We start from the raw sequence: 16,141 nt of genomic DNA, 5'->3' as shown, positions 1-16,141 counted from the left end.
ACACTGCATGAATACTCTCAAATCTCTTTTTGTCCCTCTGGAGCAAAAGAAAAGACCCATAAAATCCATTTGCATGAAACCACTCTGCTGATTGCTCAGAAAAGATGTACTCCTCATATGGAAAATAAAGTAACAGTGTGAGATATAAACCCTACCTGGCAAGAGGAAGCAGTTCCAGGTTATAATCCACTAAAGGCAGATGTAGGCACTCCACACATCCCCATTAAAGTGGCCTACTTCCTCTGTCAAGCTGGTGTGTGAGTGTTTGTGGCTGGCTAGCTGGGCTGGTGTGTGTGATGCTGTCAGTGTGGGCTAGGCCAACTGAACTGTGCAGAGATACAGAAGAAGAGGGAGAGAGAGAGCACGCGCAAGAGAGAGAGAGAGAGAAAAGAGAGAATGCCCAAGAGGCTAAGAAGGTAGACTCCCGAGCTGCACAAACAAGTGAGAAGGAAACGGGGGAGAGGGAATGAAGGAGAGGGAGGAGACAGCGATAATGAGAAGAGACGAATGAGCAGCGTGAGTTCAGACAGAAACACGCGGTGTGTATGTCCAACAATCACACTAACTCATCTCGACTGTCCTCCATAATTGGACGTGTGTGACAGACATGAATGTACATTTTGTGTCCATTTGTGGCTCCACCACACCCCCCGCCCAAACTCCATTTCTTGGTGAAGCCATTAGAGCCAGGTCCCACGGGATGCACAAAGGACACAATGGACACATAACCACTGTAAACACACACAAGCAGTCAGAAAACAAATCCATCTATCTTACACACACGATGTGGCCACAAAGTCACAGAGCAACCATACATGAAATGGGAAAGATGTCATTTTGGAAAAGCTTCCTATCTCAGAGGGACAGATGGTGCTACAATATCTATAACATTGTATGATAGCAGAAATAGCAGCTAAATTTGACTTTTAAAGCCTAAATCTGGCATTTCTTTGGACACTAAACAGATAATATTTACAACATGTGCACGGGATAGCAGGACCTGTAAGTACTGCATAATATCGCTCTAATAAATGGAGGGATTTCTGTATGTTTATGTGTGCTGATTGTTTTCTTTTCCTATTTCAGTCAACTTTCTTCCAACTCACTTGTAACTTCACAGGTGTATTGCTGACAGCCAAACAAAGAGCACATTTAATTTATTGCTGTTTGGATTCATATTGCTAATTATAAATATAGGCAAAGAACACATAAACACACAGATACATTATTAGAAACAATAAATAAATAACCTTCTACTTTATATTTAAACAGATAAATTGAGGAGTTCTCAGCTGCTATGTACAGTACTATGTACTAACATACTGTGGCATACCCCTGGAAATAATATTCGCATACTATTAGGGTCATACACATAAGCTTATGCTTAATCTGACTCCACAGATGATTCACACTCTTCTGTGACCTCATATTTGTGTCACCAATTCAGATAACATGACTTAAAAATAAACCTGCACTCGCTGAGACGTCTACCTTTGGTGACGCAAACATGTCTGACACATGCTCAGATCAGGATTAAGACCTTATACACATGTGAAGACCTCACCTACAGACTTAACACAGTGTCTGTTGTACTTCCACAACGCATGTACGATGATGTGCAACCTGACTTGATCAATCAGCAATTATATTGACATCATTTTCTACACTTCTTGTCAAGGTCACTGTAGATATGTGCTGTGTGGCTATTTATAGATGTGTTTGCACTCCATAAACGCACTGAGTCACAGCTTGCCTCAACATCCTAGACTTGATGACATGAATGCACTTTTTTTTCTATTGAAACAAAGCCTCAGTGAGCTTGAGGTTAGGAGGGATTTTACTGTACAAGCTTTGTAAGAGAGCTAAAACAGAATGTTAGTCTACTTTCACCTAAGCCACGCTTATGTTGCAAATAAGACGATAAAATGAAACTGTGGTCAATCTGCAATAGTACACAAAGCATCACTGCTTGACTTAACTAGCTAATAATAAGAAACAAACTAGTTATATCAATTATGCTAAAGTTCAAAAACTAAACTTAATCTTATATTTAAAAAAATAAAAATTACAAATATTTTTTTTAAAAACAGACTGAACAAATATGACCAACCATTCAAAGACAACTTTGGCTGTTTGACAAATTTTAATACTGAGGTTGTATAATGAGTAACACAACAACCGTAATACAATGTGATAATGGTGCTAAGTGCCTCTGATAAAAGCTTTAAAACTGAATGGCAAATATGAGAAGTGTTAAAGGAACCTTTAATAATGAGACATAACGGATCCACATGACACTCTCTTTGCCCCTCGCACCAGTTCACACATTCCTTCCCTCTCTCTTTTCGCTCTTCTTCTGTCACTGTTATCACAACAGCCTCTCAGCACTACCCAGGAGAAAGGTTGTGTTTTTTTCTTCTTTTGTCGCCTTAGTGGCAAGGAACATTTGACATTGAAAGGTAAGAAACACACCTGCTGTCTCTCTCCACATAAATGCTTGAGTCAATACTTATCCATCACCGACAAAAGTCCAAGATGCTTGGCTTCATATGCTGAGGTAACAGTTCAACAGTGGTTAATGTGAGAAAAAGAACTCCAACAGATCACAATAACATTAAAGAAAAAAACAGTTTAAAGTTTCTCCAGTCGCAGCAAATTTCATCGATTTCATGTGCAGAAGGTGAGAAGAAGGTCAAGTGTTTTCCACTCGGTAAACAAAAGAGGTAAATCACACCTGAGCCATTTGTCAGGTTTCACCCACACACTCATCTCAGGACTCGGCTTTTCCATTGTGAACGTGGCATCAAAAACTTTATAGAGGCCAAAATTTGAATACGGTACTTAGCAAATAAGTTCATTTTTCATTCTCGCAGTAAAAAAAACAGAGGGGGGCACACACACTCAGGCATTAGGACCATATTTAACAAGCATGCAGACACAATATAGAGAGCAAAAAGAGTGTTACCTCTGCAGCAGTATTACATAAACATGACATACAGTACCTTAGACACCGGCATCGGGACACGCAGTGTGCTTGCTTGTTTCAATGAGTGTTAATATTGTTGTTGTGTGTCCTAGAGTACTCCGAAGAAGAGCACAGTTCATCCACACATACACACAGCACATGTGCAGTGCAAATACTAGATGCAGGCTGCTAATCCACAGTGACCATATGTCTTTTTTTCTCCTGTCTGTTATTCAGATATTGTGATAGTGCCTTTTTCTCCTAGTTGTGTTTCTTGTCTCTGCTCTTTCTGCAGCGGTCCCAGCTTCTACCCCAGCTCGGTGATAACGTGCGCGCCAATGTGTGTGCGAAAGACAGGGAAGAGAGGGAAGAGGGGGTGGGAGGGGTTGAGAGAAGAGGGGGGGTGGGGGGGGATCCGGTGAAGGAGGGGGACGATGCAAAAGAAAGACAGATGGAATCGGGGAGAGACAGAGGTGTGAGAGTGACAGCAGGAAATGTAAAAATGTGATGTGTTAAAAATCACGGAGGGAGCGCTGGTTAGGAAAAGATCAAATGCGGCGAAACTCTGGAGATCGAAGCAGCAAGAGTCCCTCATTCCTCACCCTCTCTCTCTTTTCCACTACGTGCTATTTTTAGAAGTTGATCTGCCGCAAATCAAAGCCCCGAATCAAAACCTATCAAAAGAGCAGGATATTAAGGGCCATGACTTTCACACCTAATAGGACGCACACACCAACCTGGTCCGTTACAATGACCATGCGTCTGCATCAGACCTGAAGAGTGGCATGTAAGCTATTCATCAGGCCTTATCTAATCATATTATGTGCTAATACATAATAGGCTTCACAAATAGCTATTTTAAACACTTGTCATTTACAGTGCACAGATGCACAGCTGCCTCTCACAGTTTCTAGCCAAAATTATTCCTGAGAAAATGTATCCAGACATAACGTTTAAAAAGCCGGATATAAACTTAATGGAAATTAGATTTCAGTAATTGTTTTTTTTTCTTTGTTTTTTTTTTGTAAACCTGCTTCAAAGACTCTTTTTAGGCTGTGGCTAAAAGCATAAAGTTCTCAGTCTCTTAATTGTCGTATTAATCAAAAAATGTCCTTGTGTCAAAACCATCCTTGTAATTTGCACATTAGAATATTATCGCAGCTCCATTACATGCTCGGTGGAGCACACGTCATTTTTCAGAGTAAAGAATGTGCGTAATTAAAACCCAGAGTGGATGGATTTCATGCTCTGCATTACCTTCTTAGGTCTGAGTCTGCGAGGCTCTTATCTATACCTCCTTCTGTGCTGATGCATTACCATTACATAACACAGTTATGAATAGTTAAAGGTGAGCTAAAATAAAGCCAAACATCACTCCGTCAGAAGGAAATCATTAATTTTTAAAGAAAGCCAAGGGAATTAATCTAACACCACAGACCATAATCATTAACATCACTCAGCCGTTTGTGTGTGTCTGCGTGTGTGTGAGCGACTGACAGAAAGACAGTTAGCGAGGTCAAGTGCAGGGAAAACAAACACAGTGACACATGGAAAGGAAGTGAAGTGAACAGGATTGACCTGTGATAACAGAGAAAAGGCCTTTACACATCGTAGAAAAAAGTAGACGATATTCAGAATTTTTCAGATGTGAACTTGTTGTGTAATGTTTCTACACGTGCCAAATATGTTGCATTTTTGTGAAAAAAATAGCTCAAAAAAATGTAAACACTGTAAAAAAAACTGATAAAAGTAGACATCAGATGACAATGAGCTGGTCCTGATGTTTCTAAACAACAAAAGGAAGAATTTGAGAATCTGAGTTCATCCAATTCTCGCAAGAAGGAAGAATTTCATGCTTAATCCCGGAGTCGAAGCTGTATCACGATCAGTTGTTGGCAGAATTAGGACCACATCTGAAGAGGTGTACGCATAATTTCAGATAGTGTGAGATAAAATACAATTCATTTACTATTTCCATATCATTTTATATTCAGTATCGGTGCACATTTTGAATTACGATCGTACTTGTTACAAATGCAGTGGTCGGATTGGTCCAAACTGTTTATTCACATGGCAAAAATAGGAAATTGGTATCTGAAAAAAAATAAATGCCACAAATTAAGCAAATGGCTACATTAAGAATAGCTGGGCGGGAAAAATATTTTTAGTGCGTGACATATTCATACAAATTTTATGCGTCCGGTGCATAATGGCATTAAGAAGACGGAAGATTATATTTGAAGAGGGAACACACAACAAAACAAGCCTGAAAAACAGGGTTGAGTTAAAGTTGAACTTTTGTCAACCACTGAATGTATTCTTATTTTCCTAATATGAATACAGTAGCACATTACTGACATCTCACCTATGTCTTAATTTCTCACAGTCCAGGTTTGATGAAGAACTCTGCAAAACTCAGGAAAGTTTAAGATTGCGGCATTGCTTTATCATTGTCAGCCACATGCACACAAAGTGGATAGTCGTCCTGGTGATTATAAGACAATAAAATCTCTATAAATAATTTTTTTACAGTATTTAGTCCAAATCAGAATCAGAATACTTTATCAATCCCTGAGGAAATTATGTGGTAAAATCTAAAGGAAATAGCGTGGACCACTTATAGCCGGCGCAGCAAAGCATAGTGCATCTAAGCCTCTTAAAAGATGACTACTGAGCAGCAGCAATGCCATTAATTTATTATGGAAAAATCTTTTTGGATGATGAAATCTAATTAAAAATTATGATCCACTATGACGTTCCTCACATCTGCACCATTTGGAGTTGTAAATCTGGATGTCATGACACCACATCCCAGAAATAGCATGCAATATGCCCCGTGTGAGTGAGTGGGTGCATGTGTGCGATGGAGAGCAAGCAGCAACAAGAAGACAAATGGAATTCATCCATGTCTAATTAGAGACAGCGAGGGGGAAAGTATGCATCTGTTGCAGACAGAGAATAAGAGCAGGAGAAATGTCAATCATATTAACATGTGCTGGTGCAGATGTTTACCATATTTCACTTTCTGTTTAGATACTTTAAATTTTCTATCTGAAATTGTAAAGTCGGCAGTGATCTTGGAAAAAGCGCGCAGAGGTCCGCAAAAAAGTGCCTTTTATCCGACGTGTTATGTAAATATTAGTATTTAAAGTGTTTAGAATGGCTCACTGAAATGACACATGCGCGGCCACCCCTCACGGCTCACTCCTATCCTCATTGTGTACCCAGTGAAAATAAACTGTCAAAAAAACTACACACTCCTTCAGCAACTTGTTAACTTTCCCCTCGCTCTCTCTGATGTCACTCCCGGCCTCCTGAAGATGACTATCTCTACTAAAACTCACTCTGTCAGCTTGGAGACCTACTTCTCCACTTGGACTAGTGTCACTCATGTCTGCTAACATAATTGTCCCCCTGACAAGCTTCACTTCTTGCGAGAGTTCAACTGAGACAATGTTTTGTGCACGGTGATAAGCCGTTGTTGTGCGACAAAAACAAACTTCACTCAGGTCTAGGACAAATCTGCTCCATTAGCTCACTTGAGCAATAAGCGTTAAGATGAGGACTACTGATCTCCTTCCAAAAAGGCTACATATGCATGACTCTTAACAGTGAATAAATGTACCGGATGTTTAATAGTTTAATACTTAACCAGACTAATAAACAATCATCTAAAATATATGTTTAGTGCACTCATGCTGCATTCCATTTATCTCTGAATCTGGGTGTTGGAGCTCGGCGTGACGACATGCTGGAGTTGACCTAATTCCATAGTATTTTTCAGAAAAGCAAGGAAAAAAGAATTTGTTTTGCTACTCAGTAAGGCACTCAAAAACACCCTGCATAACATTCACAGACAAAGCCTGGTCAATGCTTTGCCCATGGCTTATTTTGTGAGTCTCAAATACAACAAGGGTAGTATAGATTACAAGTTTTACAGTTTTAATAACGTTTCTGTGGACAGCTGCTATCCTGGATTGTGAGGTTGGAGTAAATAGAACGAGATATTTACCAGTGTGTGCTGTGTCAGAAAATCTTGAATGACTAAAGTGCTAAAAACAAAACAAATATTTTGCTAAGCCACTGAATCCTAAACCAAACTGGAGCAATCAGCCTATTTTTACTTTGTGTTCCTGCTTAAAATGCAGTGTGTGAAATATGCTACTTAATAGCTGCAGATTCACCGACAGCTCTTATCTGTCCCTGAACTTCATGTTTCTTTGATAGCATGCATGACTGTGCGCCTGAGCTGGAGAGACATGGCAGATTAGGAAAACAATGAACAGGAAAGGATCGCCACATTTTTATAATTCATCATGAACCAACAGCCTGACAAGTTGAGAGAAAGTGAGCAACAGAGGAAGAATTAGAGCGGGTCCTCGTCGCCCTACGTCACCGCGTCTCCCAACACGAATGCTGCATTATAACCCCTTCAGCGCTAAAACAGATTCTCATAAATGTGAAATGAGACAGGATGAGAACAGAACAAGCTGCCTCCAAACTTCAACACACACACACACTTTGTTCATTAGCAGAAACCATCTTTTTTTTTCACTGTTCACGGTGCTGATGTAGAAAATTTGTGCAACTTTTACTGCAGATAGTTTCTGACTCAGAGAAGGAGCGCCAGTATTGCTCATCAAATGCAAACTGTGTGTGAGCTCGGTTGTCATTTTCAAAATGGGCAGCCCTATTTAAATTCCCATCAAGTATGTGTGTGCATGTGTGTGTGTGTGTGTGTGTGCGTGTCTGTTTATGCAGCTGTGCAAATGTATTTTTTTCTTGAAGAATGAAGAATGTACCGGAAGCTTTCCAGTGAAGGAGATAACACACTTTTAATGGCTCTGGCTGAGTTTAATGTTTTTTGTGTGCATGAGGAAAAAAGAAAACCTACCTTTTTAACCTATACAGTAAATCATTAGTGTATCTGCTGCTTAGGGATCATGATTACTTATATTAGTTATTCAAGACTGCACATTTAAAACCTAAAAAGCTCGCCAATTTATGTTGCAACTGTGGCGTTTTTAAGTGCTTTTATTTTGAAGACCTAAAGCAAAGCAAAGTGCATTGCTTTCAATGAGCTTGCCATTCACTGAGTCCCTTAAAATGACTTGATGTCACATTGTAACATGATGTAATGTGGAATAGATATGAAGGGATTTCAGACTGTAAACAAATTAGGAGAGCAAAGCTCTAGTGTGTCAGCAGGCTATCAAAACACATTAGTATCTAAGGGGCCCAGACCTCCAAGAATACCTTATAGGAGTTCTTTGAAACTACTTTTTAAATAAAAAGTGCACCAGAGTTGATGTTTAAGTCATGAGAAGCACTTGTTTGATTTGTAAGAATCAGAAAAGGCTTATTTCTGAATGAATTTAAAATTTAAATTAACTGAAACGAAAACCTATAACGAATCTAATGCAAAAAGATTATTCCTTTGAGCATTTAAAACCATGTTTGGCCTCTAACTGGCACATTCTGGTATGTCAGGTTATTAAATTTCACCAGCCTTTGTGCAAGTTTCTGCCTGGGATCATCCTCTGTTGTTCCACCTTTTGACAACATCTGCTGTATGATATCATGTCATCCCGCTCTATGATTATTTTAACCTCCTCTCTAACCTCAATCTAACTCGTGGCCCACTTTCCTTGACATTTTCTTGATCTGCAATTTCGCGACAGATTCGACAGCGGAGGGCTGACAGAGTGAGCATGCATCATATTTGCAAGTTAATGATAAATGTTTGCTCTGAGCCGTCTATTCAATATGCTGACAGCAAATGGAGCTCTGCACAAAACAGACATGAAAGTCATCATCTTGCCCCACTCTCATTAGGACTCGGAGATTAGAGACTCCTCAATAGAAAAGAGGCTTGTGTCCAAATTTTTCCAAAGGGAAGCATTGAAAAGTGTTAAGGGACTGAAGGAACTAGGGCAGCTGCTGACATCAACACCGTGACGAAATAATCCCATTTTACGGTTAAACATGAATGAAAAACCTAACACGAGTAGATAGTGGCTTCTGAAGAACGCGTGTTCTCCCTCTGGAGAGGATTCTGCTCTCGCTGCACATTTGAACACAACTCTTGAGGAAGGTGCGTGCTTCAGCTAAGTGCAGATTTACTCGGCTTTGTGCATGAGAGGACAAAATACACTTTCTGACACAAAGAAAACGGTTGAATCAATGGATCATTTTCTAAAGCGCCTTTACTGCTCTTCCTGCTCACTGGCAGCAATACACACTGCGGATCAAATACATAGTCTATTCGCTTTTGAAAATAGGTTCTGGTGTTGATTCAACAGTAACAATAAAGCAGAAATGAAGTTACTGAAGTGCCACCAAAAGAAATACTATCTTACTCCGACGTCCTGAAACATGAGAGGGTGTGTACTTGTGGTAATCAAGGAAAGCTTGTTGAAGCTGTGTGAAGTTTTCCTTTGAGCATATTTTTACACTGTGAAAAGAAAAGTAAAACGAAAATGTAAAACAAAAGAGTACAAGACTAGAACTTGTTTCTCCTGGTTGGAGGTTGTGTTTTTGGTTTTTGGTTTCCTTTACATCCAAAATGACACTAAAAGGCTATCCCAGTGTGTCGAAAATTGAATCTAAAATATAATTTTCTGATGATTTGAAAGTGAAAGTGTGTTAAAATGTTCAATTATTCGGAGAAATTTGTAATTTTCTGAATAATTTTCTGCACGTTAGGTCTGATTGACATTTGAAACTACCTTTTGATACACGTTCTCTCCTTTGTGGTAACGTGAAGCAACCCAAGAAAACTTCCCAAGATACACAGTAAAGTGACCTGGATATATATCTTTTAAAAGCTTCCATGCAACACTGCTGATACTACTTTTCCTCATATATCCCATATTTGACAAAGCTAATTTGCATATTATTAAATACATTTGGAGGTGACTGAATACAAACTATTTGCCTCTAAGGGACTCTAGAGAAATGCAATCAAAAGTGAACTAATTTGGCTAGATGTACAATGTTATGATTAAGCATGTATTCCCTTGCCTTCGGGACTGCGTTTCCATTTAATAAGGGATTACAATAAAATGTTCTAATAAGTGCGCACGGAACAGGAATAACAGGAGTGATCGCACTGGGCAGCGCATGTACGAAACTGCACTATCAGGTTTTTCCAGGATTTGTGATGAATTTTAAAAACTTTGTTTTGGCAAGAACTGCCTCGAGCATTTTAGCATGTTTTGTAAATATGTTTTTCTTCAAAGAAATCTTCCTCTGCCTCCTGGTCTGAAAACACTGCAGGTTTAAAATGAGTGACCATAGAGTGTTAGAGGTCACTAAAAGTTGTTTTGTCTGTACTTGAGTTGCACCGCCACCGTGTCCGAGCTGCCTTACGCCACCTTATGTTTCTCAGATGTTTACTCGGGAATATGTGCAACATTTTCAGATGCATCTTTCCTGGAAAATGAGTTCACGCAGCTCATGTTTCAGCTGTGTACTGACTTAGTTTGGATGAAAGACCAAATCTGAGGAAAACAATGAGTACAACTGAGCCTCTTTCGGGCACGGGGGAACTTAAAGATTTCACAATTGAAAAAGTGATAAACCTGGCAGGTTTCTGGGTCACATCTGCGCTAAGACACTGTTTTGTCAATAGAGTTTGCATAAACAGCATCGACTTACGTGACTTAGCATGCTCGCAAAGTTGTTTTGCCATTGAGCACATTGAACACTGTCGTGTGTGTAAATGTGTTCATTTACTCAGCAGGGAGCGCCTAATTGGCACTGACCCTGGGAGGACACAAGCAAGGAATCCAACTTTCCACGTAGTGTTGATGTGTAAAGATTCAATAGATCAGAACATTGTCCTGCAAGAAAAACACTGTAGCAGTGGAAATATTATTAGAAAGATATCTTAAGTTAAAAACAGCTTTTATATGTGCTGAAGTTGATAACGCTCATGGGAAAATAGTAAAAAAAACAAACAGAGGATAGTCTGACTAAAACTTCTGAAAAAGGGGAAACACATATGTACATATGTACACGTGCAATAAATACACATGCATGCAGACAGAAGAGAATGAAAGATGAAAGATTGCCGGCTTGTCAGTCTTTCTTGCTCTCTTTCATGCACTGATGAAATGAACCCTTAATGTGCAACAGGTGTGCCATCCACACACAAGGCTATTTATCCCTTTTAATCACCTTTCAGCTAAACTCAAATGAACTGGGTAGCACTCCTTTTAAACTGATGAAGTGAATGAGCTGTCTCTTTTGTTTATCAAAAATGAAGGAGGAAAGGAGAAAAAAAGTGTTAGAAATTAAAGAGGACAGAAATGTGAGTGGTGCTCACAGAAACGCTACATCAAATAATCAGTCCGAGAAAATCGAAACAAATGAATGCACATTACAGACAGATGTGCATTCATCTTTCTTAATAATAAAAAGTGCTTCGTATGATGCCATATTTATGCCAGACTAGACCTCTTTTTTCACACAAAAAAACCCCAAATAGCAATTAAGAAAACTGTTTGAGTAGATTTCCCTGGGTAGAAGCTTGAAATGACCAAACTGGGCCATGGTAATCTCAGTCACAGCATCCCCAGCAGCCACCCTGTTAATCAGGGCAGCAGAAGCCCCATGAGCTCTTAAAGATCAGTTCCAGTGCATCCTTAAGTGTGACGCATTGTGCTACATTAAGAGGAGGATAGTTGACTAAGGTGCATTTAATTCATTTTTGAAATAGACCAGTGAAGACAAACAAGCACCTCTAATCAATTTTTGAACATTTTAATAACAAGAACGGTTAATTGACACATGAAAGAGAGCAGACAAGCAGAATCAGTAGCTCACCGCAGCTGGGTGGATTTTAGCATCGTACAGTTTTCCTTCTTTTATTCCAGCCTACATGTTTCCTGTTTTACTATCTGCCTAAAGTAACTAAGTAGTATGTAGCAACTGTTTCTTACAAAATTTTGTGGAAAAAAATGAAACAAATCTAAAAGGTGAATGCAGGTAGAAACAAAAGCTCAAATAATTTATGCACTAGCCTTTGCAGTGTATTATTATTATTAGTCCTTTATTTATCCAGGTAAAAATTATCTTTGATTATGCCATGGCATTGATTTTGAATAAAGTATGTCAGTGAGAAAACAAAGCACAGCCTCACACAGAAGGCAGAGTTTCTTCTCAAACTCTTTACCTCAATGAAAAAAGCACCTGATGCTAACAGCATTCAGTTAAACCTGCTGGTTACTGTTTATAATAATGATACTGGTTTATACAGAAACTACAGGAACAAACATTGGCTTTTGCTAGGAGGATGTGGCCTAAATTTCCTTGAGGACACTCAAGGAACTTTTAAGCTTTGAAATTTAAGTCAGACAAAGGCAGCATTGAACTTCCCCAGAGAAATGTAAGCGTTTCTGTGAGTGGAAAATCAGAATTATGGCAATAAGAACTACAGACGAGGCTTTTACGTGCGTGACGTTACTGTGCACAAAGTGTGTGCAATTCACGGGGCATCTGTGATGGGGGTTCGCACAAATATATGCATTCCCATGTGTTCATGTGTTTACTGATTCATCTCTGGCCTCAAATGAAATTGGAAATGCTCCTAGATATGTGTGTCCATGTGTCATACCTGTTCAAAATGCGGAACGGGAGGCTCCCTCCTGTGTAGTTGGAGCTGCTTGTCAATGTTGTCCTTCAGGCACTGACACACACGGCGCTTCTGGTCTGCTGAATAGGCTTCCAGGCTGAGCAGGCAGTCACACTTCTGGAGAGAGAGAGAGAGTGAGGGGAGAGGGGAGGAAAAGGGGTGGAGGAAAAGACAGCGGGCAGTTACGCATCTACTGTCAAATGAATGAAAAAGCAGTGTCTCCTGATGCTTGGATAGTGAAAGACTGTCACAGCACAAGAAAATAAACATAATATAATATATAAAACACAAAACTATAATAAAAATGAAAAAAAAGTGGCAAAAACAAGTTTTTTCCCCATCTTACTGGCCCTTTTGAAGAAAACTAGAGAATACTAGAATGCTAGAGTTAACCGTGTGCCTGCCTGAGTGCCTCTTTCTGTGAGACCTTTAAGAGAGATAATGAATGACTATAGAATGACTATAGTATCTATATAGCATTTGAACTTGACTTAACATTCAGGTATTATGTGAGCTTTGTTTTTAGAACAGAGTTTAAGGTGGCACACACCCATGCTGGGAAGCAAAATGCTTGCTTTAGTGAAATTGAATAAAGGCCAGCATCCACATTAGGCAGAATTTGATATGCTGACAAAATGATTATGTAGCCAGTGTCAAGCTGGTGCTCTTGAAAAAGTACCAATCAATGCATCCCCGGGAAATACATGAGAAAGAATCTGACGAGTGCTTAATTGGCTAAGAGTTGGCAAACAGTGGTCCAGTAACTTTTCACTCAAGAGGACATAAATACTCCTCGTGCATCCAGAATCTGCAATCGAAGACCTGTGACCATTCTCAGTAATGAACACATTAAACACTTAATGGATTAATGGGCCCATTTGTTTGTTGGCCGTGATTCAAGGAATGCATTTTTGATCAAAGATGGACTGTATCAAAAATAAATAAAGGAAAGGAAGAAGAGTTTACATGATAAAATATTTATGGTGAGGTCAGCGTCTGCCTTTCATAATGTTTGGTTCTGGTTAGTCACTTCCTGTTTTATTTTGAAATCTCTGTTCCTGCCTTTTTTCCCTTCTGTGTCTGCTTTATCGGTCTTGAGTGAGCTAATCGTCCTTCTCAGTTTATATACCTCGTGCCTAGAACCCTCCAGCTGTCTGAATGTCTTTGTTTAAAGTAGCTTTTATGCTTTCAATTCATACTCTTGTGTTTTCCTAGTATGTCTTCATTTTCCTGTTTATTTATTCCTTGTGTGTTCTTGACTTGTGATGGACGTCTTGCCTATTTTTCGGCCTTGTCCTTTTGCCTTCCTCTGTTTGCCTTCACTGCCTGCCTATGATTAAAGAGTGGATTTGGATTTTACCCTGCCTCTGTGCATGCCTCCTGCATCTGGTTTTCCTCCTGTGTAATTATTACAGTGCCACATAGTGCTGTTTGAAGTGGAGGTCTTAAAATACCAACTTTTACTACTGTATAGGAATTTCTTTTACTTATGTATTAATCACATTATGTTATTGTATAATGCCTTGGTGCCACTGGATTTTAACATGTCTCACACTCATACAGTAAGACAAATGGTGGGGGTCTAGTAAGGAAGTTGGGGGAAGCAGACAGCTCCACAGGAAGAGTCTTTTGTCTCTTCGAGGACTCTGGGAGGTAGCAAGGGAGTGTGAACCTTAAGGTGTGAAACAGCTGTGTACTGCCTTGAGAGCCATGTTAGACTCAGAGAGACTCTGCTGACCGTCTGCCCCACGGTCATGCAGGCTCTCCACCAACTTGGTTGTCTGTTCTTTGTGTTTTGATTAAAGAATGTTAGATACCGCTCACCGCTCGTCTGCAGGCTTTATTTAAATGGAAAACTTCCACAACACTACACACGCTTTTGTTTTAAAATAATTTTTCTGCATCCAGCAAAATAAGGAATTCCTTTATGATCAAGTTCCCTCATATTATTGAGATTTCTCTGTATCCTTTTAACCCCTTAAATGTAGGAAGTATGATACCAATTAAAACTCATATATGCCAATTTATATTTCTTTTTTTGTGGTCAGACGATTCAATAAACATTCAATTTTTTTTTTATTTTCTGGCAAGTTGCAACAGAACTTGGACTTGGTTTCTGGATTCTGGCCATTTGCAAGTTGAAATGGTCATGGTTCTCTTTGTGTTGGTCCTGTGATGGACCTGTCCAGGGTGGGGTAGGCTCGAGCCCCATCGTGACCCTGAACTGGATCAAAGGTTAAGAGAACAGGTGGATGGATGTCTGGAATGGTCTAAAATGCATTTTCTATGCAAAAACAGTCTGGTTTTCCACCATCTACCAAATCCCTGTTTGTGCACATGTGCTCAACCTTTGCTGATAAATCATTGAGTCACATTTTAAGAGAAGTCACAAAGTCAAATTCTTTTTTTTCTGATGAATATTAAAGGAACCTTTTGTTCTCAGACACACTGGTTTTCTATTTCTCCTCCTTTTTATTCTTTGATAAATTCCATTTACCTCGGCTGCTCCGTTTCCAGCAATGTCAGGGAAAAACATTTGTGTCCTGACATTTCTGAGCACGACTCGGGCTATAAATAGGATTTTTTCCATTTTGTACAAGTCTTCAGAGATTGACTGAAGTCCTCGGGGCTTTTCTTGATGCTCACTGCCCTGGTCAGTGGTGAATGAAGATGCTAGCTTATTTGCTTCTCTACTGGTTGCATGGTTGTTGTTTTTTTGCATCCTCTACTGTGTTTCTGTCATTTGAACTGTTTGAATGTTACTCAGAGTCCTGCTAAAGATGAGGATAGTGCTGCTGAACGGTCCAGTGGTGAAAAGTGCTTGATGTGGTTAAAGTTTTCTCATTTTTGGCATTACTAATGGCAGTTAAATGGTACTTATGGTGTCGCTGTCAAGGGAGGCCACTGTTAGTCTCTACTCCTGCTTATAACCCCTTTAGTCTTAAGGGTGGTTGGCTAAATATCTTTTGCGTACAATTTTTTAAAGTGGTCTTAAGAAAAAGTTCTCCAGATTTTATGACGGTATTTCAAAGTTTTTCTTTGGACATTGTCTGCTTTTTCACTCATTTTCATTCCAGTCCTTTTAACTCACCACTTTCCCACAATTTATTTTCTTGTTTGTTTTTTTGCTAAACCATGTAACATTAACCTGAATATTTTAAGCACAGATAACAATGCCTACCTCAAGGGATAAACCACGGTTATGTCTACACATAAACCAAATTATAAGCTGTATCTTTAGGCACCTGGTTGTGTGTTTGAGACAAAAATCCCAAACACACTGCCAATGCAGTAAAATCATACGTGGACAGAAAAACAGGCATCAGTCATGGATTGGCCTCCCCAGAGCCTGGACCTAAACATTATAGTTATGTTCTCTAGAAAGAAAACATAAGTAAAACCAACCAATGTCTAAAGAAGAGCTTTGAGAAACTGAGCATCTAATATTAAGTTTTCATTTAAAAAACATAAAATAAAATAAAAAACATAAGTCGCAGTAAGAGACAAAATAGACATATTCCATCAACAATGGAGACATC

At 39.3% G+C, this 16,141-nt stretch overlaps 1 protein-coding gene across 3 annotated transcripts in view; it reads right to left on the bottom strand.

Moving 5' to 3' along the window:
* rgs3a (regulator of G protein signaling 3a) overlaps positions 1-16,141 on the bottom strand; it is a 120,482-nt gene that overhangs the window by 46,368 nt on the left and 57,973 nt on the right. For all 3 annotated transcript variants that reach the window (XM_084935324.1, XM_084935323.1, XM_084935322.1), the window contains one exon: positions 12,585-12,719. In XM_084935324.1, coding sequence (XP_084791450.1) covers positions 12,585-12,719 — 135 coding nt within the window. The remainder of the gene's footprint in view (positions 1-12,584; positions 12,720-16,141) is intronic.

The sequence above is a fragment of the Perissodus microlepis genome, chromosome 7, assembly GCF_051167445.1.
Source record: "Perissodus microlepis isolate ML-2025 ecotype Zambia chromosome 7, ASM5116744v1, whole genome shotgun sequence".
In the NCBI taxonomy this organism is placed as follows: domain Eukaryota; kingdom Metazoa; phylum Chordata; class Actinopteri; order Cichliformes; family Cichlidae; genus Perissodus; species Perissodus microlepis.
The sequence above is the reverse complement of the archived record's forward strand: the minus strand, read 5'-3'. Positions and strand labels throughout refer to the sequence as shown.